At 43.6% G+C, this 14534-nt stretch overlaps 1 protein-coding gene across 1 annotated transcript; it reads left to right on the top strand.

The window, feature by feature from the left end:
• The first annotated feature begins 258 nt into the window (after window positions 1-258).
• On the top strand, window positions 259-12628 carry LOC115818386 (DDB1- and CUL4-associated factor 6-like). Its single transcript, XM_030781749.1, has 19 exons — window positions 259-349; window positions 551-612; window positions 743-835; window positions 997-1179; window positions 1559-1672; window positions 1914-2049; window positions 3277-3488; window positions 5385-5478; window positions 6221-6337; window positions 7483-7631; window positions 8542-8575; window positions 8687-8819; window positions 9639-9761; window positions 10071-10133; window positions 10307-10445; window positions 10670-10826; window positions 11161-11249; window positions 11765-11870; window positions 12576-12628. The coding sequence occupies exons 1-19, from the start codon at window positions 259-261 to the stop codon at window positions 12626-12628; spliced, it is 2148 nt and encodes a 715-aa protein (XP_030637609.1).
• The last annotated feature ends 1906 nt before the right edge of the window (window positions 12629-14534 follow it).

Below are 14534 nucleotides of genomic sequence, written 5' to 3' on the forward strand. Positions count from 1 at the left end.
ATTTTTGCACTGATAGACGACGTATGTGGACATGCTGAAAAAGAGCGACCAACTCCTCTTGTCATTATCCGTATGACCTATGTTGTGTCAACTCTTAGGTTTTGCCACCATTAGATGGTGAAACTCTGACAACTTGTTATTGTAATTGCACAAGAGGCTAACGGAATGTAGGATTACCTTTTTGGACCAGTAAATCAGTGGTAAACAAAAGACCTCGCGCAGGGTAACAGTGCTTTCTTAAGTGGTCTAAACGCTGCGATGCCTCTCGCCACTAAACTAGTTTGGGACATAAGGAAAAGGTCCATCGGTCCAAATGAAAGAAACAACTTTATGCGGACAAATTACTTGGGTAAGTTCAATTTTGATCTTAAAGGCTTAGTTTACTTGTTCGATTCATACTTATTCGACTTCTGGTGTTTGTATGTTTGACAACTGTTTGTGACTACACGATAGTTCAGTGACCGAACACACGATACGGCTGAGTTACAAAACATGACATTCGACGTGGCTCACTAAAAAAATGTTGTCTATTCTTTTGCGTCTCCCTTAGGCAGAAAGGAATTTGTCCAGAGACTAAAACTTGAAACCACTCTTAACGTCCACGAGGGCTGTGTAAGTCTCAGCCTAATTCATATGTCACTGGCTAAATGTCTCGTGACTTCTGTCATTTTTCCGTTATGTGTCACGTATGTGACTAACGTAATTCTTCAGTGAAAACAACATTTTTGTGCATTTTACCCAGGTAAATACATTATGCTGGAACAATACGGGAGAATACCTGCTATCAGGATCAGATGACACCAATCTAGTCATCACAAACCCTTACAGCAGAAAGGTAAAAAAAACCAAAACAAAACAAAAAAAAAAAAACAGTACAGAACAACCAAATCTATGGCTTTAATCTTGTACCGACTGAATGTATTTCATGTGAGTAGGGACAAAAATAACTTTTGGTGTGGAATTAAAAAAAATGTCCTTGACTTCTGTCATCATCAGGTGATGCTGACGGTCCGGTCCAATCACCGGGCAAACATCTACAGTGCCAAGTTCATGCCAGAGTCCAATTCGCACTGGGTTGTGTCTGCAGCAGGAGACGGTAACATCCACTACACTAACATCGCCAGGAGCCCAGAGATCACTCAGTACAAGTACACGTGTCACAACGGAACAGCTTACGAGGTACATCTTCATGCTGAGTATGTACACCTAAGTCATTAGAGGACAGAAAGACAGCAGCCTGCTATGTGGCACAGGCTTATTCTTCTTGATTTGAAAAAGGTCAAAGACGTGACCCGTTAGGGAACAATCATTATTTTGACCAATCAAGGCCTGTGTTATTCCTGCACATGCTAAATCAACCTCTCGGTGCATCGGCCATTAGTCTGGAAGATTGCACAATTTGGTGGTTGAACATTGTAGAAAACAATTTATGAAGTTCATTCAGGTGACTTGGAACAGTTGTGTGTGTGTGTGTGTATGTGTGTGTGTCTAACAGATGGAGCTGTGAATGTACCATAATATTTGGTTAACAGAGCACCTCTCTTAAAACTGTCGGCAGATCCAGACTGTACTGAACGATCCACATTCCTTCCTGTCGTGTGGGGAGGACGGGACGGTACGCTGGTTTGACGTGCGTCTGAAAAACGGCTGCAGAAAGAGCAGCTGCAAGGATGTGAGGCCTCTTTCTCGATGTTTTATTCAGCAGAAATCACTCACTCCGCATGTCGATTCATTTTCAGAAATGTAAAAAAAAATTTTTTCTTTTGTTTAATTTTAGCCGTTTTCAAACCATGTGCCGTATTAATGGAGTTCCATGCATGAAAGACGTTGGTTGTTCCTTCTGCTGTTGTTGTTGTTGTTGTTGTTTACACGTGTATTGATGATGTTTGTTTTCCATTGTTGTGTTGAATTAGGACATTCTCATTAACTGTCGCAGGGCGGTCAGCTCCATGTCCGTCTCCCCGTCGAACCCCTACTACCTCGCCGTGGGCTGCTCGGACAGCTCCGTCCGCATCTACGACAGGAGAATGCTGGGAACCATCACCACAGGTACAGCCAAAACCCAGCTGGCTCAGACCTCAGAGGTACAGCTGGCCTGGAAGATGAAGGACCGCCTTTTTTTACGGGGGGGCGGATCATGTGATCAAAACAATGCACTGATACTGGGCCGAAAAAGAAAGAAAAAATGACTGAATGTGATTGGAGAAGCCCTTTGAACTCTAAACTGATTTATCTCAACCCTGATTGGCTGACTCACATTTGCTTCACATTTCTAATCGTTGAGACCTTCAAAAAGTCACAGTGTCTCAGGCATCAAAAAGCAATGGACAAATGGTGTTAACTCGCGTGGCCATGTGAGTTTAAATAAAGCCCCATAGGAAAGGTAAAAAGAAAACATAGGAAAAGAATGAAATCATATCAGAATGGTATTATTCAACACTGTAAATTACTACCATAGGCCTTCTTTTGCACAGACATAAAAATTCAAAGTTTGTACTTAATATTGAGCCGAAAGTGCAGAAATCCAGGTATGGCAGCGCAATGATGGAGATCCTTATAAAGACTCTGCATCGCGCTTTTATAAATAATTCCAAAGAGGTGGCGTTTAAAAGAGTGACTACATTGGATTTGCACGCTGAGTTTTCACAGATGTCCAAGGCAGTAGATCAGCCCAGATGATTTGTGGAGCATGCAAGCATTTTTCCGATTTTTTTTTTTTTGTTTGTTTAATCTAGATTTGTCTGGTTTGGCACTTCCATTAATTTACAGAGGCTTTAGATCAAGGGTTTAAAAGGTGTAAAAAAATATCCATCTGTCAAACTTTAGTTCACATTTTACTGATTATATTTGATTGAAAGACACTCTTCACAGACATATTGCTCTGGAAAAGAGATTCTGATTTTAAGGCTGTTTTAAAAGTGGCGTGAAAAATATCATGAGAAATAAGCTGCCATCAATAAAATGGAGAGATGAGAAATTCACCCTTTGAAAAGAACGAAACAGACAAACATTGTCATCTCGTTTAAATCCGAAATGAGTTTGTGCAACTACAGAAAGAACAAGTGGGACACTGAGAATCGAACTCTTCGGATTGTTATTAAGAAATCTGAGGCAGACATATGCGAACACAAAGTCCTATTTCATACACGCGCCATTTAAAACGGTTTTAAGTGTCATAACCGACAGAGTCAAGACGCTCATCCGAAGAATTAAGGGAATAATTGATTGAGTAGCTGAGGAAATGCTATGTCTTAAACTCCTCTGATTTTGCTACAGGCAGTTACTATAGCGGCGGAGCAACGGGAATATGTCTGCGTTTCGTGCCGCCTCATCTCACCGGTAAATCGTGTCGCGTGACCTCGCTTTGCTACAGCGCGGACGGACGTGAACTGTTGGCCAGTTTCTCCTCCGACTATGTGTACCTGTTCGACCCCAACGATGACCAGGCCGCTGAGCTAAAGGAGCAGACCGAGAACAAAGGAGAAGAGGTGAGACTCGTAGAACATTCAAAATCGAGTCCGGGTTAAGTACAAAGAGTGTTTGTCTTAACTTCTTCTGTGGCGTCTGAACTTTGCATCTCCGTCATTAAAACGCTGAGCGTGAATCCGGCCCCCATCCTGCTGAGCTGCCTTGTGTCAGTGTCCATGTCAACAAAAAAAAAGTGCTATGACAAACTGAACCGAACTGAATCAAACGGAATTTAATTGAACTGAATTGCACTGAGCTGAATAAATTTAATGTGACCCTGCTGACTATTCTGTCAAAAGCTTTTAAAGGGCTGAACTCATGTGGTTGTTAAACAACCTTTTTTTGTGATGGAAAATAGGCACTAGATTCAACAGTCAAGTTATTTTCTGCTCTTTCCAGCAAAGCTAATGTTGGCTCACCCATTTCTGTCCTTGACAGTAAACTGTCACAGACAATAAGCTTAAAAACCTCATTGGTTATTGGGCTTCAGTTTGCAGAAGGGGAACACGCATGTACTTTGTGGCCAGCCAGGGGAAATGGAGTGTTTTATTAATGTGCAGTGACTGTTCACGTGTCCTCTCTGTTGGTAGTGAGACGTTTTAAGAAACACTTTGTTGGTGCACAGCTTAAACACCACCTGTTTTCTCATATTTGACTTCCAGCTTTGACTTGTTGGTGTCCTCTAGACTAAACACAGTGTAACATCATAGAATATCAGTTAACAGCTGATTTTCACTTGTGATATTATGTTATCTTATAACTACTGACACTTTTCATATACATTTACCTCACTTACAATTTTCTACACACACACTCACACCCACACACACACACACTCACACTCACACCCACACACACACACACACACACACACACCACACAGAGGTTTTTTTTTTTTCCTCTGCAGTTGAACAACATGTACCAGCTCACCCCAGTGTTGTTTTAATTTCCCAGCAGGCTTTGCATGTGCTTGGCAGTGTGAGTTCGGGCTCACATGCCTTTCCTAAAACAGCTCCCGCCGACACGCGGCCTTCGTCCGCGCTCACAGAGACGTGGAGCGGTGCCAGGATAGCCTGAACACGGCGCAGCTCGGTGGCGTTTTTACTCAACGCGCCTCTGACTGACTGTCACTGATTTACCACCTCTCTCAACACACACATCTCTCCGCACAACCGAGCTCCGCTCCCCTGCTCTGTTCTCGTCTTCTTCTGTTTCACCAGGGACATCTCGAGATTTAAAGTGATGTGCAACTTTTCGTGGGTCTGTTCAGCGAGGGGAGCGTTTTGTTGCTTGAGATTTTTTTTTACTTGCTTTTGACTTACTTTACGTACTAAAGTTTCACTAAGGTTCATTTTACTCAAAAAGCAATTTCACGCTGACATAAAATGTATCCCACAAACGATGCCTATGTTTATATTTTTGGTGTTTGTAGAGAAAGACACACAGCTTTGGCTAAGCCGTGTTTTTTTTCTTTTTTTTAATATTTCAGGTACTTAGAATACATTTCCAGGTTCTGTAGAAAATATAAAAATGAAAAAAAGAGAAAGAGGAATCTTTCTCCAGATGTTTAATTTTCAGTTTAATGTATTTTTAAATTCCAGAGTTACTGTGTGATCTACACAATGATCTTATTTACTTTAAGCACACAATCCACTGAAATTATTATTTTAAACTCGAACATTATAAAACTGTTGACCATCACAAGGAAAGTTCTGGAATAGACCTCCTGGCTCACTGTTGTAATACAGATTCATTTTCCACGTGAGGGTGAGCGTGATAGAGAATCTTCTGGAAGGTGAAAACGGACCCCAGAGGGGGGGGTGGGGGGGGGGGGTGTGTCAGGCTTGGCTTGGTGACTGGGGCTATTTTAGTCGGATTTGTGATGATTGACAGCTTGTTGATGATGTCATCCACAGATGAGACAGCCCCCTGTCAAGCGTCTGAGGCTGAGAGGTGATTGGTCAGACACTGGTCCCCGGGCACGCCCAGAAAGCGAGAGGGAACGTGATGGTAAGAAGATATGGAGTATATACACACACACACACACACACGTGCCTGTGGAAACATATCACATGCATGAATTTCAGTATGGTAACATCCGCTCACTTGTACTGTTTATAAGACCACACATGTACTCAAAAACATGTCACACACTTGCTATCAACAGATGTTGGTTGTTTTTTTATAAGCCTACCACATCACCAACTGCACTGTCTGTTGTGATCAGTACATAGAGGATACTGTCAAAGAACTAACAAATTACAACAGACAGCCAGTTTGTCTATGTACATTTCCAGTTTAAATTTAAATAGAGTTGCAAAGAGTTCATTTCAGAGTTATTCTACATCTGTTATCTACTGACAGTGTTAGAAACACTTGCTAGAATATGCTGTTTTTTCCCCTCTGTCGTAGTAGAGTTTACTGGGGAAAGTGTTGACTTGTATTACCACTCACCAGTGTGGATTATACGAAGGCTCCCACAGCTATTTTAACACTGTGAATTTGCTGTGTTAGCTATAGACCATCAAACCTTTCAGTCCAACATATAAGCTCTGTTTGTGTGGGTGGCTGTCTGACTGTCTGTCTGTCTCTTTCTCTGTGTGTGTGCGTGTGTGTGTTTGTGTATGTGTGTTTCTGACAGAGAGAGAAAAGGGAAAAAGCTTAGTGGTTGTTTGACAGGGTATTTATGGATGGATCTGTTGGATGTATAATGTATAATGTAGGATGACTGACTCTGCTCTCGCCCCGTCAGGAGAGTCCAACTCCACCCTGTCCCTCATGCAGAGAATGTCCGACATGTTGTCCCGCTGGTTTGAGGAAGCCAGTGAGGCCCAGCACAACAGAGCACGCTCACGCTCACGCTCAAGAGGTCAGACACACGTGCGTGCACACACACACACTCACACACACACACAAAGCCATGTAGACACACACACACACACACACACTTACACACACACACACACAAAGCCATGTAGACACATACACACACACACACACACACACAGACACACACACACACACACACACACACACACACACACACACAGACACACACACACACACACACACACACACACAGACACACACACACACACACACACACACACACACACAGACACACACACACACACACACAAAGCCATGTAGACACACACACACACACACACACTTACACACACACACACACACACACACACGAAACCATGTAGACACACACACACACACACACACACACAAAGCCATGTAGACACACACACACACACACACACACACACACACACACACAAAGCCATGTAGACACACACACACACACACACACACACACAAAGCCATGTAGACACACACACACACACACACACACACACATACACACACACACACACAAAACCATGTAGACACACACACACACACACACACACAAAGCCATGTAGACACACACACACACACACACACACACACACACACACAAAGCCATGTAGACACACACACACACACACACAAAACCATGTAGACACACACACACACACACACACACACAAAACCATGTACACACACACACACACACACACACACACACACACACAAAGCCATGTAGACACACACACACACACACACAAAGCCATGTAGACACACACACACACACACACACACACACACTCATATTCCAGGCCATACTTTTCAGTGTGTGTCATTTATGAAAGAGGTCCATTTCTAACTTGAGCAGTCAGTGAATCAGTACTGCAGATTAAATGGTCCAGTGATAGACTGGACCGGATCTTTAACGGCAGGAGTGCCCAGAGAGTTTATTGGAGGAGATGAGTCTGTTCAATGAAATGAGAATTTAATCATCTCACTCAGCGTCACTCTTTATGGTCCTTACTGATAATTGCAGGAGAGGAATAATCATTTCCTAATCTCAAAATGTCTACAATTATCACACAAGATGATACAAATTAAACATTGGCTTTATATTTAAACATTTTTAATAACTCGGGTTTTCCTGTGCCACAGCTGAACCAGAAGGTGGCGCCACTGCTGTGGAAGCAGCTCCAGAGGAGTCCGGAGCTACGGAGACACGGGGCCCTGAGGAGTCAGGACAAGAGCCTTCCTCAGACGCCGGCCCCACATCTTCATCTTCCTCAGCACCGACTGGCTGTTCTGTGCCTTCAGCATCATCATCATCATCATCATCATCATCATCATCATCATCATCATCAATGTCCTGTGCTCAGACGCGTGAACACAGAGGTGAGTCTCTCCAAGGTCTAGTCAGTCATCTCACCTGTTCATACCTGCGGTCTTAGAGAAGGTTGTTTTTGAATGACATCACTAGGGCCCAATAGGATCTGTCAGATGATAGAACAGAGAGAACGTCAGTATCAGAGGGTGCTTTTCCCTTTACCCTTTAACTGAACAACTCAGTTTAAAAAAAACAAAAAAAAAAAAAGTAAACCTTCTCTGAGGATTTTGTCCAGGGTGAGGCTCGTGTATTTCAGTCAAGTCTGTCTTCTCCTCTCAGCCGTGTCTCAGATCCGGGATGACAGATGTGGACAGCGTTCGTGGCTCTTTTGGAATGTGGTGTTAAATTGTTTCGTGGTGCCCTCTGCTGTCTTTACGCCACGTTTGTAAAATCGTACTTTGAGCAGCTGATGGCTCAGATTTGTATACATTTTCATTGATGATTTCTGTCTGTAACATGCTTTCATTAACGTGCACATTAGTCCAGTGTTAGTGTACATCAGTGTATCTCAGATCAGAAAAAATGCATAGCTCCTCATATTTAATGACTATGAATAATGTGACATAAAAGTGTAACACTGTAACGCGACGTAAAGGGTGTAGTGGGTTACAATTATTCATCTAATTGTGGAGGTCCCTTCTCAAAGCACTCCCCGCGGAGCTGGCTGCTACGCCTCCCAGAGAGCTACACTCTCGTCAGACTGATATGCAACCCCTAATCTAACACGTTTGATTTGGCCTCGGTTAATCAAGGCCGCGGTTAATCAAAGCCTTGAGAAGACTCTGGATCTGAGAGCCAGCTGTGTTAAAATAGGGCTGTAAATTTTGCAGGAGGAGGAGAGCTCTTCAGGAGGAGGAGGAGGAGGTGTGCTCCTGATGTAGAGGAGCAGTTGTTATTAATGCAGTAGTTGGGTACATTTGGGAGAAGTCTGTGTGTGATGTGATGAGGTGAGTCTCTGTCTCTGCGCTGCTGTAGGAGAACAGCAGGAAGCAGGAAGTTCCTCAGGCTCTTCTGGAAGTTTCCGCGCACCAGCAGAACCCATTCTCAGCCTACACTACAGTCCCGAAGGCACCTCGACCAGTACCATCAAACTGGACTTCACCCAGTGGTGAGATTGGATCTTTATGACTGATCGACTGACTCTCACAGATTGACTCTGAAGCTCAGTGTGTGTGTGTGTGTGTGTGTGTGTGTGTGTGTGTGTGTGTGCACGTGCGTGTGGGTGTGTGCGTGTGCGTGTGTGTGTGTGTGTGTGTGCGTGCTTGTGTGTGTGTCTTGGTGTGTGCGTGTGTGCATGCGTGTGCGTGTGCGTGTGTGTGTGTGTGTACGTGTGTGTGCGCGGGCGCGCTTGTGTATGTGTGTGTGTGTGTGTGTGCGTGTGTGTGTGTGTGTGTGTGTGTGTGTGCACGTGCGTGTGGGTGTGTGCGTGTGCATGTGTGTGTGTGTGTGTGTGTGCGTGCTTGTGTGTGTGTCTTGGTGTGTGCGTGTGTGCATGCGTGTGCGTGTGTGTGTGTGTGTGTGTGTACGTGTGTGTGCGCGGGCGCGCTTGTGTATGTGTGTGTGTGTGTGCGTGTGTGTGTGTGTGTGTGCGTGTGTGTGTGTGTGTGTGCGCGGGCGCGCTTGTGTATGTGTGTGTGTGTGTGTGTGTGTGTGTATGTTGTTGTGAGCAGGGGCAGCGCTGGTCCCGGCTGCAGACTCAACAGTTGCAGCAGTGACAGGAGACCCAGTGAAGGAGAGAGCAGTCATGCAGCACTAAGCTCAGAGCAACCTCTGCATGGTAAGACACTGTCCAATGTGACAGATCAACCAATGCACTGCTAACGTAGGACTTTTATAATGGTGTGTGTGTGAATGTGTGTGTGTGTGTGTGTGTGTGTGTGTGTGTGTGTGTGTGTGTGCGCGCTGTGACAGATCAGGCACGTTCCAGTACAGAGCAGGAAACCAGTTCTCACACCCCTGCTGAGCCCAGCGGTCCGCGGCAGGTCACAGTGCCAGCACAGGGTTCGGATGACAGCGATGAAGAAAGCTCACACACACGCTCGACACAGAGGTGCACCTTCGTTTTTCTTCTCTCGCTTTTCACCAACGTGTGATTGCATAAGCTTGTCTCACGAACATTAAATTCCCTCCGTTGCACAAGAGAGAGCCCCCGACAGAAACCTGAAATCTTAGAAAATCCCCACTGCAACTTGTACTGTGCGAAAACAGAAGTGGTGGAGAGAGTGTTTATGAAATGGTTGTGGGGTTTGGATTACCACAGACCTCAAACTCAGGACTCAAAGAATTCTGATCTGTAGACTCCACCACATACAATTTTACGTTTATTCAAATCATCTGATCACACAGGAATATAACCTAGATTCATGTTTGTTTGTCCCAACAACAGATTTAGAGGTTCTGTGATAGGAGAAAGAGTCCTCAGGTACTGTCTTACGTTTTTCTTTCAAACATTTTGACTAGGAAGACTAAATGTTTCACCCAATTTTGAAAATATCTCCAATGTAAGAGGGCATGAGGAGGAGCAGAGGGAAGTGTGTTTTTGTTGTTGTTGTTGTTGTTGTTGTTGTTTTACCTTTTCTCTGCGTTCGCTCTCAGACGGACGGCCGCCGCCCGTATCCAGGAGATTTTCCGCCGCAGGAAGGAGCGACAGGAGATGGAGAAGACGGAGGCCATGAGCATCAAGAGGCCGGCCGCCAAAATGTCCTACAAAGGCCACCGTAACTCCAGAACCATGGTACGCACAAACAAACAAAAAAAACCCAAACAAACACCCAACTCAGTTTTATCAGACGCCACACAATACACCGTGCTCGTTATGTAAGGATTAACAGGAAATGAATCCACACATTTTCACGAGAGTAGAGACCGACTCTGGCGCAAAGCTGTTTTATCTTGTAGTACTGCCCTTAGATGCAGAGTGTAGCGGTGTGTAAAGCAGTCGTCTGTTTTACCGTGTAGATCAAGGAAGCCTGTTTCTGGGGCGATAACTTCGTGCTGAGCGGGTCCGACTGCGGTCACATCTTCATCTGGGACCGTCACACGGGAGAACACGTGATGTTACTGGAAGCAGACAATCACGTCGTCAACTGCCTGCAACCCCATCCTTACGAACCATGTGAGTCCTCCCAGTATGCACTGGTCTGTCCAGAATCACCAGTCAGGGATGTGTCTAAAATACCGCTGATTCGCATAAGCTATATACCAGAGCCAAACACCCCCACACATATGGATTACTGTAATGAATATTTGTTTCATTACTGATGTTGTTTAGGTCAGGGTTGATGTTGGGTGGTTTTTGTATGTTTCTGGAATAGACCCGTGTTGTCGTTGAGATTTCTGGAACAATTTGTTTGTTTCTGGAATGATTCGTTACAGTTTTTTTTTTTTTTTTTAAAGAAGTCATGTCTGTTGACTGTCTGCTGTTGTCATGTGTCTGTGCCCCTGGTCAGTGCTGGCATCCTCTGGAATTGATTATAACATTAAGATCTGGTCTCCTCTGGAGGAATCGCCGTCATTCAACAGACTCCTGACTGAAGAGGTAATAATCTGACTCATCATATATGACTTCTCTTCTCTTCTCTTTTCTTCTCCACTCTTCTCTTCTCTTTTCTTCTCCACTCTTCTCTTCTCTTCCCCTCTCCTCTTTTCTTCTCTGTTCTTCTCTCCTCGCTCCAGCTGTCCGACACAGACTTTAAGCGTCTATGGCATCATGTGCTCTGTAAATACCACATGAGTTTGCTCATTGCTCTGGGGTTCAGCAGTACTGAAGGTTACCCATTGATCAATGTCATATTTCTGTCATATTTAGTTTTCTTCCACTGATCAAAAATGAATACAGCAGTGCTTCTCCTTCCTGGGAGCTGTCTGTCAGCTCATTTCAAAAAAGGGGGACAGATTTTCACAGTTAAAATGAGGCATTTCACCTTTAAGAATGCAAATGTACCAGCTGTACTGTTAGACAAATGGTCACATTTTGTATACATTTTATATGATTTTTTGGTTGACTCACATCTCTTCCTGTTTTTCTCTGGCTCTCTGTGACGCCCTCTCCAGGTGATTATGCGTAATGAACTGATGTTGGAGGAGACCAGGAACACTATAACTGTCCCAGCCTCCTTTATGCTTAGGATGCTGGCTTCCCTGAACCACATCAGAGCAGGTAAGCTCACTTTTCCCTTCACACACATGCATGCATGCACGTACACACACACACACACACACACACACAGTCACTTTGACCGTTCTTCCTCCAGAATGGCTTTTTTCCACTATAACAGGATAGAAATTTCTCCAAAGAATATTTTCAGTGCCCCACATTTCTGTGAACAGCATTTTTGCAGCCATGCAACTTCTGAAAGTCACTTCAGAATTAAAATGGGTCTTGGCTAGTCTTCCCAAGTGTCCTCACATTGAGTGGTGAGGTTTAAACTGCACTCTCATACTCCCTCGCTCTCATTTCCTGTCGGAGCTGAGGACAATGGCATGTTCAAATGAATGAGCCAATAGTGTAATTCATTTATCTCAAAAATTCAGTTTCGTCACGTAAAATATCTTGCTAAGGGAACCCCAGTGCATAGTTCAGTGAAGAGATGAATTGAACTTACACTACGTTTAAAAAGGATCTGGTGGTTTTATGTGAGAGCAGCCTTCAAAAAAAAAAGAAAAACAGAAAAGAAAAGAAAAGAAAGGAAAAGAGAGATTAACATCAGTACCCGTGGCTAAGGCATGAGTTTTGAGATGAAAAAGTCAGATATTGTATTACTGTCAGTACAAGGTCATGTTAGCAGGCGGTGATCTCCCTCTGTTTGTGTGTATGTGTATGTGTGGTTGTGTGTGTGTGTGTGTGTGTGTGTGAATTCAGCAGATCGTACGGAAGGGGATCACTCAGAAGGTTCTGGACAAGAGAACGAGGACTAACATCACCCATGCGTCTGATGATTCAACGCGATTGGTCAGAAACGTCACAGTAAATGTTTGAGAGTGCGGATAGGAACAGTATTAAGTGCAATAGTTCTGTGAAGAGTTCTGGTTTGTACACGTTTTTGTTTGTTTGTTTGTTTGTTTTTTTAGGAGCACACCAACTTAACTAAGTAGTTTGTTCATTCGTGTGCATAGTCAAGAAAGTGTAATGACTTTGGTTTGTGCAAATTTTTTTTTTTATTTTGATTTATGTAGATATTTAATTTAAGATTATTTATCCATTTTGAACTCTGCGTTCCTCTAAGAGTTCAGTTTGCTTTATGTACACTAGCAGAACGTCCCACATGCTCTTGGACCGTATTGTCCAGAGAGGGTCAAATGTTACTATCTGTTTTTTGAGAGTGGTTTAGTCTTAGCACTGGCACACATCAGAACATACAGGGAGCATAAAAACATGTGATGAGCCCTGCTGTGCGTACGTCAGTCACTGCCCTGCACAGCTCAGGTACAGGCTCATGGACACAGTCGGTTTGCTTTAAGTGTTTAAAACCCAGGGCTGTGTCTTCCTCGAGCAACACGCTGAGAATACTTGAAGTCATTGGTCAGTTTTGGTTAGATGGTTGGTTGTTTGTTTGTTTGTTTTGTCACAAGGCCTCTGAGACACTTTTAGCAGCCGTTTGCATGCAGTTCTGTTTTAAGAACAGGGTCTGAAAGGCAGAGATGAAACGAGATGAATCTGAAAGGCATTAAGGAATCTCCAGAAGCCAGTTCTCCTACAGCTGAAAAACACAGTGATGAGACTGGGTCACCATCAATGCACAAAGGCCAGAACGCCAACATCCTCAGACCCAAATCCTCAAAAAAAAAACCCCTAAAAACATGATTGTGAACTTTTTTGACAAAGCTTTCGTCTTTTGCTCAATCAAAGGCCGAATAAAGTTATGTACCCAAGATCTAGTCTGTGGAGGAGACAAGAAAAGACAAACAGTCTGGAACCATCTAGAAGGATAGAAAAATGAATCCATACTCAGGTTTAACCCTCGTCTTATTCATGTGGAAAAGCTCAATGACGTTGGGTCATGTGCACAGCAGACGCTTTTGAAATGTTATTTTATTTTTAACAGTACTCGAAAGTCACATGACTGAATATATCGTAACACCGATTTATCCGATGCAGGCGAACTTAGCGTAAAGCGCCCCTCGGCTGAATTATTCTAGAACACGTTCAATAAATATCCTTTTGAAAAAAAAGTGTTTGGACTGGCCTTGCTTATTTTGTCAAGTGCTGAAATGCTTTAAAAAGTCATGTATAAATGTCAAACTGGATGCACTGGATTATTTGAATTATTTGAAAATAGTTACATCTGGGGGGGGGGGGGCATCAGTCATTATATTTCTTTAACAGTTTCCAAAAAGTTTCCTTTAGATAGTGCTCAGTAACCTGAACTGGAGATATTTTCCTTTAAATAAAGCAATCCAGTTTCATGCTGCATAAGTATTATGTACATCTGTGTGTCACGGTAAAGAAAAGGCGATTCAAACGGTAACGTTCGTCTTTTTCGGATAATCCACACAGTTCGTGGGACCTCTCTTAAATGTTACTGACACTTCGGTTTAACAACGATGATGTAATAAACATTGTAATAAACTACAAACATGGTAATAAGCAAAAAATAATTGCATTTCTGAGACAGCTTAAGGCAGTGTGAAATCAGTCAGTGAAGCGCCTTAAACTGAAGGCACGTTAAAGCTAGCATTCACAGGCGAAGTCAACATTATTCACACGTTGGCTCCTTTAAGGGCCCTGTGATAAGCTTCAAGATTCATCAACGTCTGAAACTGCAATCGCTATTTTGTAGCAACCACACAAAACCAATACAGATTACTGGGGGCCAAGCAGCGG

The sequence above is a fragment of the Chanos chanos genome, chromosome 8 (genome assembly GCF_902362185.1).
Source record: "Chanos chanos chromosome 8, fChaCha1.1, whole genome shotgun sequence".
Classification (NCBI taxonomy): Eukaryota; Metazoa; Chordata; class Actinopteri; order Gonorynchiformes; family Chanidae; genus Chanos; species Chanos chanos.

Excerpts from the sequence above, each read along its gene's own strand:
- LOC115818386 (XM_030781749.1), top strand. The coding sequence starts at position 259 with ATGCCTCTCGCCACTAAACTAGTTTGGGACATAAGGAAAAGGTCCATC. Across the intron at positions 10,827-11,160 it reads ACCCCATCCTTACGAACCAT|TGCTGGCATCCTCTGGAATT; the intron begins GTGAGTCCTCCC and ends GCCCCTGGTCAG. Across the intron at positions 11,871-12,575 it reads CCTGAACCACATCAGAGCAG|ATCGTACGGAAGGGGATCAC; the intron begins GTAAGCTCACTT and ends TGAATTCAGCAG.